Source organism: Triplophysa rosa, linkage group LG9 (assembly GCF_024868665.1).
Source record: "Triplophysa rosa linkage group LG9, Trosa_1v2, whole genome shotgun sequence".
NCBI lineage: Eukaryota > Metazoa > Chordata > Actinopteri > Cypriniformes > Nemacheilidae > Triplophysa > Triplophysa rosa.
Window position 1 is genome coordinate 15,886,381 of NC_079898.1, and position 12,822 is coordinate 15,899,202.

At 41.9% G+C, this 12,822-nt stretch overlaps 2 protein-coding genes across 2 annotated transcripts; one reads left to right on the forward strand and one right to left on the reverse strand.

The window, feature by feature from the left end:
- Positions 1-701: 701 nt before the first annotated feature.
- neurog3 (neurogenin 3) lies at positions 702-1,322 on the forward strand. The gene has a single exon (XM_057341340.1). It carries the CDS (start codon positions 702-704, stop codon positions 1,320-1,322), a length of 621 nt encoding a protein of 206 aa, XP_057197323.1.
- Positions 1,323-1,828: 506 nt separating this feature from the next.
- Positions 1,829-6,412, reverse strand: pdlim1 (PDZ and LIM domain 1 (elfin)). The gene is made up of 7 exons (XM_057341991.1): positions 6,230-6,412; positions 5,378-5,529; positions 4,833-4,920; positions 3,936-4,120; positions 3,692-3,837; positions 3,257-3,374; positions 1,829-2,519 (listed from the first exon to the last, which is right to left on the reverse strand). The coding sequence occupies exons 1-7, from the start codon at positions 6,320-6,322 to the stop codon at positions 2,333-2,335; spliced, it is 969 nt and encodes a 322-aa protein (XP_057197974.1). The 5' UTR covers positions 6,323-6,412; the 3' UTR covers positions 1,829-2,332.
- Between the last annotated feature and the right edge of the window lie 6,410 nt (positions 6,413-12,822).

Consider the following 12,822-nt stretch of genomic DNA (forward strand, 5'->3'; position numbering starts at 1 on the left):
ATAAATGTATGCAATCTTTATGAACTATACGTTCATAATAATTTACACGGCAAGTATAATAACACAGAGAATGGGTACCACGAAAACACAGATGCGTCTGTTGCGCTCTATTATTAGGCCAATATTCCTGGTCCAAATGACTGTTCATGTACAGTTTCTTACCATTTTTATTATGGCGATGGAGTTGGTTTAAAACATATTACGCTTTTACGCGTAAGCATCTTTATGCCAATAGCGCAATAAGCTATTGTCTGTTTTATTTTTATTCCGAAAGGTTAACTGAAATGGGTTCGTTATACTTTATACGCACAACTATAGAAAATCTCAAGTGACATTTTGTACCTTGTTTTAAAGTCATCTGTCTGTTTTCTTAAGTGATGAAACCTGGTGGTACTTTCGGAAAGATTCCTGATTGGCCACTTGACTTCATTTGTTTGTCCTAGAGCGCAGACAGGATAAGAGGGACATAAATGACGACGGTGCGCATCACCCTCTATTGTCCCTTTGATTTATATATTGAGGGAATAAGAGGCTGCAGGTTTCTCACTGGTGGATAGGACACACAGTGCTGTAGACCAATGCCCTTACCGAACCTTGGTTTCACTGAGCCAGACTGCAAAAGGTAAAAACTATACGAAAACTTTCATTATTCAGTGTAGTTGAAATATGTTGTTAATAATTGTAATATTTTTATGTACAGAATGACTCCCAAATCCACGTGCGCAACAGAAAGAAGGAATGGGACCTTTAAATCTAACTGCAGTTCCACATTAGATCTCGCGCAAGGATACTCAGACATGTCAACTAAGGAATACGCATCTACGTTTATTAATGAAAACACAAGAAAGAAAAGAAAGAACAAGATACCAGGTAAAGCAAAAAGCAAAAAACGTGGCAATCGCAGAATGAATGCAAACGACAGAGAAAGGCATCGCATGCATAAGCTGAACTCTGCTCTGGACACCCTGAGAAGCGTCCTTCCAACTTTCCCCGATGACACGAAACTGACAAAAATTGAGACTTTACGATTCGCTCACAATTATATTTGGGCATTGTCAGAAACGTTGAGAATTGCAGACAATGTTCGATATATTTCAACTCACGGCAAAGATCAGGAGAACCTTGTGGCGCCAAGTGGTTGCTTGGATAGGCGCTATGGCACACCAGGCGGTGGCGCGTCCAAATGGCATGCCGCAATCTCACCATCAAATTGGCAAGAAACACAAGGCTGCTACACGGATTTTTTACTGGAGGAATTTAACAGCAACTTTCAGCAGAATTTAACATTTCGTTTTGCTGAGGAAAGTCTGATGTGCGAGTAGCAAAATCTTTTTCTTCCCACAAAGAGAACTTGGCAGACTTGAGTTATGGCCTTGGTGCGTCAACTTCTGCATGTTCTCACGTTTATTTTGCTTCCAGTACTTTTATAATTACATTTTTGTACACCTTATTTAGCTAAATCGGACAATACTAGTACATATTGTTTTTTCTCCCTGTCATTTTTAATATAATCAATTAAATACAAATATTTTTGTATCTGGTGTCATAAGTGCATACATTTTACATCTGTTATTTTTGTTAAAATAATTTTTGTATTAAAATGTGCTTTGCAGGGCTATTCACCAGCCGTGCTGTAACTGCCCACATTGGCTATTATAATTTGAATGTATCCACATAATTAACATTTAATCTATCTGTATAACTGGCTGTTTAGTTAAATACTTAAACTTTTTAATGTCAAGATAGTTCTTTACAGAAATTCCATACACCTTTTTAGTGAATATTTTTTTAAGGCCTAAGATGAATGGAAAAAATGAATTTCACAATAGATATGCAACATTTTATTTCTCAAGCCAGGCTGAAAGAGTTATTGTTATAAAAAATATAGGCAATACAAAAAACAATAGGCCTATACATACTTGGAAGAGTTTTTAAGTACTGCATGGTGAGCATGAGGAATACAACAGTAACTGCTAATACATACATTTAATAATCAATTTATGAGAAACTTAAACTGCAAATGCAGAAAGTGGTCTTAAGATACCTTCGCACCAATAATATAAGCCCTTTATAGCTTGGAATGACTAAGATATTGGAATGTATAAACAATGGCACTTCATCTGCATAGACTCTACATTCACAGGTGGTGCAATAACATTTCCCGATTACCGTTGCCATATACATCAATGCATTACCTGTGTATGTAAGAGTTATACACATGAATCTGGCCAAAAGCAGCCTCAGTCAAAGACTATCTGCATAAAGTTTTACAGATTTCCTATTTACCCACATGAGGGAATGTGCAGTTTCAAAGTGTCATTGGAAAAACGTTCTACTTTGGAAAGACAGTAACAACATCGTAACCATCTGGAGGAGTGACGCGTTCACGAGCATGTTTCTCACAGTAAATCTTGTCCTCAACAAAAAAGTGTCCTTTCTGTTTCAGGTTGATCCCACAGTCTGTGCAGACGTAGCACTCTGGGTGACGAAATCGGTCTCGAACTTTGACCATCATTCCCCTTCATACCCAAAATAAGAAGAAAGAAATTAGAAAAGAAAATATGCTTGGGAAAAACACGTACCATCATGATGAAACATTTACAAGAGAGCAAAAGCCCAAGTGTTGGGAGACTGTAATACAGACTCCAAAATAGAGTTCCAAAATGTTCCACTAGATGGCAGCATCGGCTTAACACTTTTTCATCATTTCATTTCAAGTCATTCCTATCACAACCCTGTATGACTTTCTTTCTTATGCAAAACACAAAAAGGTATTTTGAAGAATGGTGGTAACCAAACCACTTTTCTTTTGCAATTTACAGAAGAAAGAATCGTACAGTTTTTTTCAACGACATGAGAGTGAAAAAATTATGAAGATTGTAATTTGTGGGTGAACTACAAGATTGTACATTATAGATTAAATTATTATTACACCAGGTCCGGGTCTGGGGGGGGGGGTTGGCTAAGGAGAGCATTGCCCCTCCAGGTTTTTCTTGGGCCCCTCCAAAAATTAAATATTTTTTAAAATTAAAATAATTAGAAATAAAATATTTATTATTAAATTCTTAATAAATACTTATTTGTATGATCTATTAAATAATGATCTGTAAAATGTGAAAATGATGCATGCATTGAATTGATTATATATCTTCCCAACCAGAATATGAGTGCCAGCCTAATACTGGGCCGGTGTTACATGCTTTTTTCTAAAACCTCACTTATAAAGATATAGGATTAAACTTAATATGAAACTTACACAATCCCTGATCCGCATTTGTCACAAACTGACAGTTTTTCAGCATTTCCTACAGAAGCTCCAATTTTTGTAGTCGGGGGTTTCACACTCCTGAAGCCAGAGGGTTTTTCTGAATCATCTGACACAGAAAAACAAAGACTCATTTAATGCTGAGGCCAAACCACCTGATGCCATTAAAAATAAATAAATAAATAATTAAGGAATTAAAGCTACAGTAGAACAAAATGTGTTTCAGAGCCTGCGGAGTCACACAATGATAAAAACTCAAAGGTCTGAAATAGCCTAATTGGAATCAAGTGTAAATAATCTCATCCCATCTACTATTAAAGTTGAAAACCTATCTTTTGCCAACAGGTGGATTCATTTCAGGTAGTTTGTTTGCAATACGTTGACCCATTTGCTCAAACATTGTGCAGGGAGTAGATGCTATTATACCAGTTTCCAGGATCTCTTGCAGAACTTTAAAAGAGGCAGACTGGCGAGGCGGCTCTTGGGACTCCTGATTCTCCTGCAGCATTTTGTAAACCTCAGATTCTGCAGGTAATGGAGGCTTAGGCTGGCTAGGTCTAGAAGCATCTGAACTATATAAGAAGACAACCAAAGTATATTAAAGTATATTAGTAACAACGTATATTATTCCAAAAATTCTGTTGTCTGGCTGGCAGCATAGCATACTTACTTCCTACTTGGTTCACTGGAGGTGACAGAGGTCTTGACATCATCTACAGTATTGTTGAAGCTTTTTATGTTCTCATTGGAGTACAGGCCAGCAGGGTTATTGTACTGGTTGGTGACCACCCTTGGACTGCCAGAGCTGAATGGCAGGGCACTCCTGTTATGAGCAGAGCCTATATGTTTCACCTCCTACAGAAAAGAAGAGGAACAATTAATGCAGATGCATTCCTATGTGAAAAACTTAAAGCAGGGCCTTCAATTACATCACAATTGCAATCAAAATTACAGCTTTAGGAATCAACAACAGAATGACATTACATGACATTACATTACATTGTTTTATAAGGCATGTATTGTATATCTATTTAGACCACAGACGTGATCTGAAAACCAATCATTTTGTTTAAAGCTGTAGATATTTTAACCAAACTATGTCAACAAATGCCATAAAGCATAAAAAAACCACACACTGCAAAGTGTTGCCACACCATGCATTGACTAAGCAGTTAAAGAAATTGTGAAACTTTCCACTGTTAACAACATGTTGTTTTATGTACTCTCTACATTGTAAACACTGCTCTGCTTGAGTCAGGAAACTTTAATGACGCCAAACCGTGTAGTCAAACTCCACAAACTTCCTATGATCATTCACATTTGACCCTAAATTTCCAACTTAACCAGCAGGATGTGGATATTGCGTCATGGCTTTGGCTGATAAACCGCTGCCTGGTCACCATGGACAAGGCTTGTTAGGACATAAACAATGACTTCATTTTGGCAGCCTATAATGCCGAGCCTTTATTTGTCTAGCAGTAATGTAAAAGGTCCTGTTATATATGACAGTCTCATGCTCTACACAAGGCTTTAAAGTTGAATGAAAATGACACCATCTACAACGCACCTGCGCTTCTGTATTGGCCAGATTCATCTTGTATGGATTGGTCTTTCCTTCTTCCGTGACCAGGGGGGACCACATTTTTGCATCTGATCTACAAAAAGCCAAAAAAAAGGTTTACCCATGGATCACTAAATGATTCAAGTAAAATGTATATATTTGGCTTTCTGTGACATGTTTAAGAAAGGTGTTGCAAATTCTGCTCATCGGGTTTTGCTCAAAATGACAGTCTTTGAAACCGATAATAAGAATAGGCTAAACGGTAACATTTTGCATGTATTTTAATAATATCTAACATATTTTGCATGTCATGCTTATCCAGCAAAACTGTGCCATGGAGTTATACTATAATGCCTTAAAAAAACATTGCCATCCCCAAATTCCTAATGTCTCCATACAAGTAATGACAATTTCATGTAAAGCTCAAAAATACATTTTTGTTTTCTATTTGCCGTGAATCATCTAATGGTTTTCTGGATAGTCTCCATACAGTCACATATTTGACACTTTATAATCTAAAAAAACAACTGCATGCCAGAGTAATGTCATACCGGTCAATGGAAAGCACCATTTCCTCCATGCAGCCCTTGATTTTATTCTGAGCTTCCAGGTGAGTCATGCCATCTGTGGACTCTCCATCTATGGACAGAATCATGTCCCCGATGCATAGATTGGCCTGTGCTGCTTTACTTCCTGGGGTCACCTGATAGTTAATACATTGTTAGGAAAGTCAATAAATCAGCATCATCCTAATAGAATAACAGGAAAGAGGTAATTTGTCATGTTATCTGAAAAGGATCGAAACAATCTGATCATAACATTAAATCGAGTTGCTTTAAAACGAAGCAACAAATACGAAAATAAACTTTAAGGAAAGGTGTTGTGGTTTTTACAGTAAGTCCCCTGACAGTTGTTGGGTCAGCTTTCACTTTATAAAGTAATAATATTATAATAATTTAATAAAGTGTGCCCTGTACAAGGGAATAGAAGGTCAAGACAGGCATCTTGTTGCAGTTGAATGTAAAAGTTACGTAATAGATCTACGCGCGCACCGTTAAGGCGTATAACATGCACGTTAAATATGCCACGAATTCTTCTAATGCTTTAAAGTGAATATATCCTCGGGGATCGCACATGAAATCATTGGATAAGTAAGAAAATATATACGAACTCCCAGAACTCGCTGTGTTTTGTGCATTTGTTTCATGACGCTTTTAATCGAGGTGATACTTGCAAAATTGTTTCACACTCTTGACAACATGTGCGTTTAGACCGGATGCTGCAGCAGGGACACCTTTGAGATCCTGTGAAAGTGTATCGGTTTTGTAGGTATGTCTGACCTAGCAATGTCTAGAAAGTTAAAACCGATCAAAATCTTAACAGAGCCCAAATTAGTTTCTTACCCTCGAGATAGTCAGAGGTTGGTCGAAGTCTTTACCTCCGACCAGACGGAATCCCCACGGCCCAGGACCTTGTAAAACAACACGTAATGGCATTATACTTCCAAACGGCTCGTGTGCTTTATCCCGAACGTGTACACTGTAAACTGCGGTATAAAGTCTTTAGTTTCGTGTAACTGTAGTGGGATAGGGCGTTTACTTTGTAGCGACGGTACCTGGGCGGAGCTTCCTCATATGTGAGCGAATAATATCAGGTCTCTCCGCTGATAACAGCTTATTTCCTATGTTTGTTTAGGGGTGGACCGTTACGTCATCTTCTATTGAAGTTTACCATGTATGGAAGAGCCAAATCCTGGGATTTGGAAAATGCCACTCCCAAATTCAGTGGAATTTTTGGCAGGAGTAGGCCATTCGCTCAGCGCACAACATGCTTTCTAGGACCTTGGATCGCATTCTTAACATTCCTAAAAAGTGGAATAAGACAGACAATATGAGCAAAACACAGTATTAACCTGAAAACTGTTTAATGTATGAAAAACATGCTTGGGCAAAACAATGTAAGGTAATAAAAACAATGTAGCACTACCATACAACATAAAACAGGTTTTCCATATTAAAAGATACACATACTCAAAGGCATCTATCTTTTTCAGACTTTACTATTTTACTAAAGTAGGGCTAATCAACATTTTTATAGTTTTACAGACTGGCTGTTTTTGCAGTCAGACATTTTACAAATAGGCCTACTTTCCTCTTAGATCCTTAATAAAGATTATATTTATTTCTTTACATTTTGACATGCCGTTACATGTTTTAAACCTTAAAGTAAACTCTCCTGATAGCAGTATCCCCCCAGAGTCAACACAAACACAAACTTTTAGCATCATGGTTCTATTTCCAAAATTATCCTAGCTAAAAAGCCTCCCTGACTGCACTCTTAAAAAAGTGTGGTTGTTTCAACCCATGGTTGAGTGAAATATGGACATTTTACAGGTTAAATTAAAGCAACTGATGATTTGGTTCATATTTGACCAAACCTTGAGTGTTTCTCCTTTTCTAGCGAACAGGGATGCCCCATGAACAGTAGAGTGTCTCTAGTTGAACTCCAATAAAATCTCGATTCAAGAGTTTATTGTCAGGACACTCTGTTACACTCTACAATGAAATTCTTACCCTGTGAATCCTCTAGCAGTCTAGAACATGAAAATGACGACAAAACCACAAAAGTGCATAGTTACAAATTTATGACTGTGCTAGCGCAAGTGTGTGCATGTTAAGTGTGAATGGAGTGACACCAAAAATGTAGAAAACAAACTGTTGATACTATATAGTTTTATATTATTAATATTTATATTATAAAACAGCATTAGAGAGATTTATTTTCAACCACACGTGCGCTTTATTTATCAACTACCCACACACTGCCTGTATAAATATATAAAGTGTATATAGTGTAAACATGTAAGCAAACAATATATACAGTATATACAGAGTGTAGGCTATGTTGTCATGGCTCACGAGGCAGGGACTCAGATGCAGGGGGAAAAAATACTTCATTCAACAAGAGACAAGGCAGTTCAAAGTCGAAACAAGGATTATTCTACTGGCAGAAAAACACAGGTCCGCAGCAAGAGCCGCAGGAGGTGGAAGGGAGGCAGCGGCTGGTCTACGATGGTCACGGGTTGTCCGGGGAGAGACAATCCTTGGGGGAGGGAAACTCAACCCGTTGCAGACTCATGCGAAACCCGGGACACCAGCGGGAAACTGTGGGACACAGAGGGAGAACAGTGGACAGAGGCAAAAGGGACTGGGGACTAGGTGACAAAACTAGGGGTGGGAATCTCAAAACTAAATACTAAAACAATAACTAAGGAACAAGACTAGAAATAACAGCAGTCAGTGCAAGCAGAACAAAACTACTATAGGGAGTCAGTGTGAATGGAAAACATCTTAAAACGGTCTGACACAGGACAAGAGAAACACAGGGAATAAAAAGGGAAGGAACGAGGAACAGGAGAAGAGAGAGAGAAGACAAAGACCAGAACCAGGTGAGGAGAGTGAAACAATAACGAGAAGATTAACAGGGTAACGAGGGGGCAGGGTCACACCACAATGACAAGAAAGCACATGGCAGGCTGTCAACCAGGCCATGTGATCACATGAAACAAAACATCAACAAAAGAGAGAAAACTAAGACACACTAGACAGGAACCCTGACAGCCCCCCCTCCCAGGAGGCACCCACCAAGACAAACAGACAGGAACCCCAAGAACCAAAAGACAAGACAAAGAAGGGGGGACAAGACAAGAGTGCCAGGGCAGGGAACACAGAGCAACAGGACATTGAGGGAAGGAAGGGGGCACTGACCACCAGGGCATAACGGGGAGGGGGAAACCAAGGGCGCTGGAGAAAGCCTGGGGAACCAGGACTGGGGTGGGGATGAGGGCGAAGTGGAACAAAGAAAGGAGGGAGGGCGGGGGGTGGCCAGGGTGGGGACAAAGGGTAGGTAAAGGGAGCAAGGCCGGGACTGGGTGGCAAGGGCAGGGATGACGGGCAGGTGTGGGAACCAGCCAGTGGTGAGGTAAAGGGGGAAGGCCGGGACTTGGAGCTGGGGAAGCAGCGGCAGACTCAGACACTGAGTCTGGGGAAGCTGCAGCTAACAAGGAGACCGACTGGGGGGAGGCTGCAGCGGACTCGGTGGCTGGCTTGGGGAAAGAAGCGTCTAACTGGGGGCCTGCTGGCCCTGGGGACACAGCTGCTGACGTGGCTCTGGGAAGGCTTCAACTGACTCGGTGACCGGCATGGGGGAAGCTGCAGCTGACTCGCACATGGGAGCTGGGGGCCTTGCCACAGACTCGGAGGCCGGCTTGGGGGAAGCTACGGCAGACTCTGTGGGCGGCTCGGGGGAAGCAGCTGTTAATAGAGGGCTTTCTGGCTCTGGAAACACAGGCGCCGGCTCGGGGGAAGCGGCCGTTAACAGAGGGCATTCTGGCTCTGGAAACACAGCTGGTAACTCGGTGGCAGGCAGAGAGGAGGCTACAGATGACTCGGTTGCCGGCAGAGGGGAGGCTGCAGATGACTCGATGGCCGGCTCGGGGGAGGTTGCAGATGACTCGGGAGCCAGCTCGGGGGAGGTTGCAGCTGACTCGGTGGCTGGCTCGGGGGAGGTTGCCACAGACTCGGTGGCCGGCTCGGGGAAGGCGGCCGCAGACTCAATGGCCGGCTCGGTGAAAGTGGCCGCAGACTCGGTGGCCGGCTCAGGGAAAACGGCCGCAGACTAGAGTCTGACATTAATGTCAGCCTCTAGTCTGCGGCCGGGATGGGAAACAAAATCACTATTAATCATGGGATTGGGACGGGACAGGAAAACATGTTAGCGGGAGTGGGCGGGATTGGGAATGGTTTTTACACAGCTGAAAACGGCAGGAGCCTTTGACAGCATTTCAGCCGAGGAGCTATGATATGATGCTTTATATAAAGACATGCAGCTGTACAAGTACAATGCATCAATTGGTTGGTGTGGTATTTGTCCCATCTCTACTGCACTGTGATTGGACAGTAAAAAGTGCTATGATGAGCTGAGCGCTCTCTTACAAGTTAAACATTTCAACTCTCTGCGCTTGATCGAACGCCGGTGCTGACAGGGCTCGTTGATCAATTCGGCCACAATGGTCGCATATGCTTTTTATTTACCCTGTGCGTCCTCAAAACATATTTGGGAGCATTTGTGCGAGTGCCCATTTTGTTGTGGTGCTCCCTGTTTTCACTACTTTACAGAGCGTTTGTTATTACTGCACACAGTTTGGGCTGTGAGTGTGTGAACAGTGACAGGCCGGGCATTGACACAGAGAACACGTTTATTCTGAGACGCTACTCTACCTTCGTTTTTCTGTGCTAGACGGACATGTTTGACCGATCGTGCGAGTGTTGCATCTTTTGCAGAGTCTCTCGGACACGGTTCGCGTCGCAGTGGAAGCACACACCAAACGGCTGAACAGTAGCTGACTGTACCACAAGTATTGCAAATTTTAGATGGCTTTAAGTTCAATAAAACAATATAAAAATTATATTTTGGATGTCTATTTAACCAAGGTGGGCACTGGGAATGCTGTGATCTGTACTGCATTTTTTACAGTAACTGAAAGATTCCGACCAAAAAAAACAACACAGGAATGGGAGTCATTCTTCTGGGCTTGGGACGGGACAGGATTTTCCCCCAGGTTTTTCACGGGATTGGGGCGGGACTGGATATTTTTGTGGGAGTGGGAGTGGGACGGGAGAGGTTTGAAAATCCACTCCCATGTCACCCTCTACCGCAGACTCGGTGGCCGGCTCGGGGAAAGGGGTCGCTGACTGAGGGCCTCCTGGCCCCGGGAACGCAGCCACAGAAGCCGGTTAGGGAGAGGCTGCTGCTGACTGTTTGGATGGCTGCAGCAACCCTGGCTCTCTCCGCAGCCCTCTGCCTCTGGTCTCGCTGACGTCGAGTGCGAGAAGGTCTAGCGGAAGCACTGGGAGGTGTTGGTAGCGCTGGCTCTGAGAGCTCAAAAGGCTCAAGGGGTTCAAACCAGTCAGAGTCAGATATCCGAAGACGGTTGGAAGGGGTTAGTGGTGTAGCTTCTGGGAGGTCCACATACTCAGACTCATCATCTGAAAGATCTGAAAACTCTGGAGGAGAGAACAGCCAGACCATCTTCTCACAGAAGTCCTCAAAGCATTGGCAGAGAAGAGCACCAGCCCCCCACACAGCAAGTCCCCATTCTCTCGCCCGTCCAGTTAACCGTGTGATGGCATAAGCCACCTTAACGGTCTCTGTGGGGTACAGATGGGGCTGCAGGGCAAAAACAAAAGAACACTTTCAAAAGAAAGGAGTGACAGGAACTGGGCTCACCATCGTAAGGCTGCGGATCGAGGACGCGGGGCTCGGGCTCATAGCTGGGTGGTGCCGAAAGCCAGGTGTCCGCCTTACCCCCGTGAGAGGGTCTGGAGAGCCCAGGGGCCCGTTTCAATAAGGAGGTTCAACCAACACTGAGTTCAAATGTGAACTATGAGTTGATTCACACCGAGATGCGAAACTTGAGTTTTTGGTTGTCAGAACAGCTGATTTGAGTTAGTTCTATCAACTCTGGGTAGGCTTACTGCACCACGACTACGACAAGCCATGATCAATGGAGCTCCGATATTATGATTCACCATGGCAATGGTACCAAATAAAAAGCAACATGGAGGCAGAAAGTGCTTGAGAGTGAGGCACACTTTCCGCTCTGCATACAGTGAATTTACTAATGTGCTGAAAATCACTTAAGTTTAAATTCATAAAAAGATAAATGTACCAATAAACCAAGAAATTAATCAGTAAATGAATGAAACAACAGAAATAAAATGTCTTCTCACTAATTCTTATGTTCTCAGTCCGCATCAGTGCTGGTGAGTGTGGGACGTAGTGGTGTATAAGACACTTGTTAGGGTGTTAGACTCTCGTGTCAGTTTCAGACTGATCAATGGTTTGAACCCTGCTCGGAGCAGATTTGGGTAGGAATGGCTGCACGTCTAAAATGTATTGTTTATTACCTTTATCACTTCATTTCTGCATTTATGTATGTATTTATTAATTTCTTTATTAATGCACTTTATTTACATACTTTATTAAGTCGTTTCTTATCCTCCATAGAGAACTACCATTAGTGAGAAAATGTAGGGGGAAAGAATATGCTCTGGTGTAATACACGGCCACGATGGCTGATGTTATTGATGTATATGATAGGATTGATTATATGTTTTGATATATTTAATTCACTGTAAAGAAAAATGGTACAGTTTTAATAAAAATGCACAGGGAAATGACAAAATTCCACTCAGGTCCTAAATTGCTTTCCTGAAATCAAAGTACATCCCTATGAATTAATGCAGCCACTTCACAGGGTCCTCTATAAAAGCACAAATTACATTTTAGTCACTGAGGTGGTTTCTGTGTGATCAAAATGTGTGCCATGAATGACTGTATTAAAGAATGAAAGTGGTACACCCACTTGCACTTTAAAAAGGGGGAGGAGATGGAAAGAAACTCCCCAGATAGCACGTAGGTACATCCGTAAGACGTCTGCTAAAGATCTGGAGATCTGGTAAACATCTGCTGTTTAAAAAAAATCTGATAAACATCTTAGAACGAGCAGTTTTAAATACATTATAAATCATAACCATCTTACAGACATCTTCTAGATGTCTATATGACATCTAACAGCAGACGTCTCAGAGACGTATTGCAGATGAGCAAACAATCAAAAAATATGTCTTGAAGATGTAAATGCAAAATGTGTGCTATTAGGGGGTATACCAAAGAAAACCTGCTCCCGACCAGGTTACGTTCACAGAGTAAGTTATGTTTACTGACTCTGAGTATAAGTTACCTCTCATTTAGAAACGGGCTTGAGTAACCCCGCTTTCTCGGGTTTGTCATACCTCACATTCTGAAAGGGAAAACCCAGAGTTTCCCTCATTTCAGGGTTAATATACTCAGAGTTTTCACTAAACCTCCTTTCTGAAAGGGGCAGGTCATGTGCTCACATGAAACAAAACATCAACACAAGAGAGAAAATATT

What these genes read in the sequence shown, in the direction of transcription:
- neurog3 (XM_057341340.1), top strand. Translation starts at nt 702, where the DNA reads ATGACTCCCAAATCCACGTGCGCAACAGAAAGAAGGAATGGGACCTTT.
- pdlim1 (XM_057341991.1), bottom strand. Translation starts at nt 6,322, where the DNA reads ATGCCATTACGTGTTGTTTTACAAGGTCCTGGGCCGTGGGGATTCCGT. An exon ending in TGGCCAATACAGAAGCGCAG is followed by an intron (nt 4,121 to 4,832) that starts GTGCGTTGTAGA and finishes TCTTTTCTGTAG; the next exon opens with GAGGTGAAACATATAGGCTC. An exon ending in GCAAGAGATCCTGGAAACTG is followed by an intron (nt 3,375 to 3,691) that starts GTATAATAGCAT and finishes TTTCTGTGTCAG; the next exon opens with ATGATTCAGAAAAACCCTCT.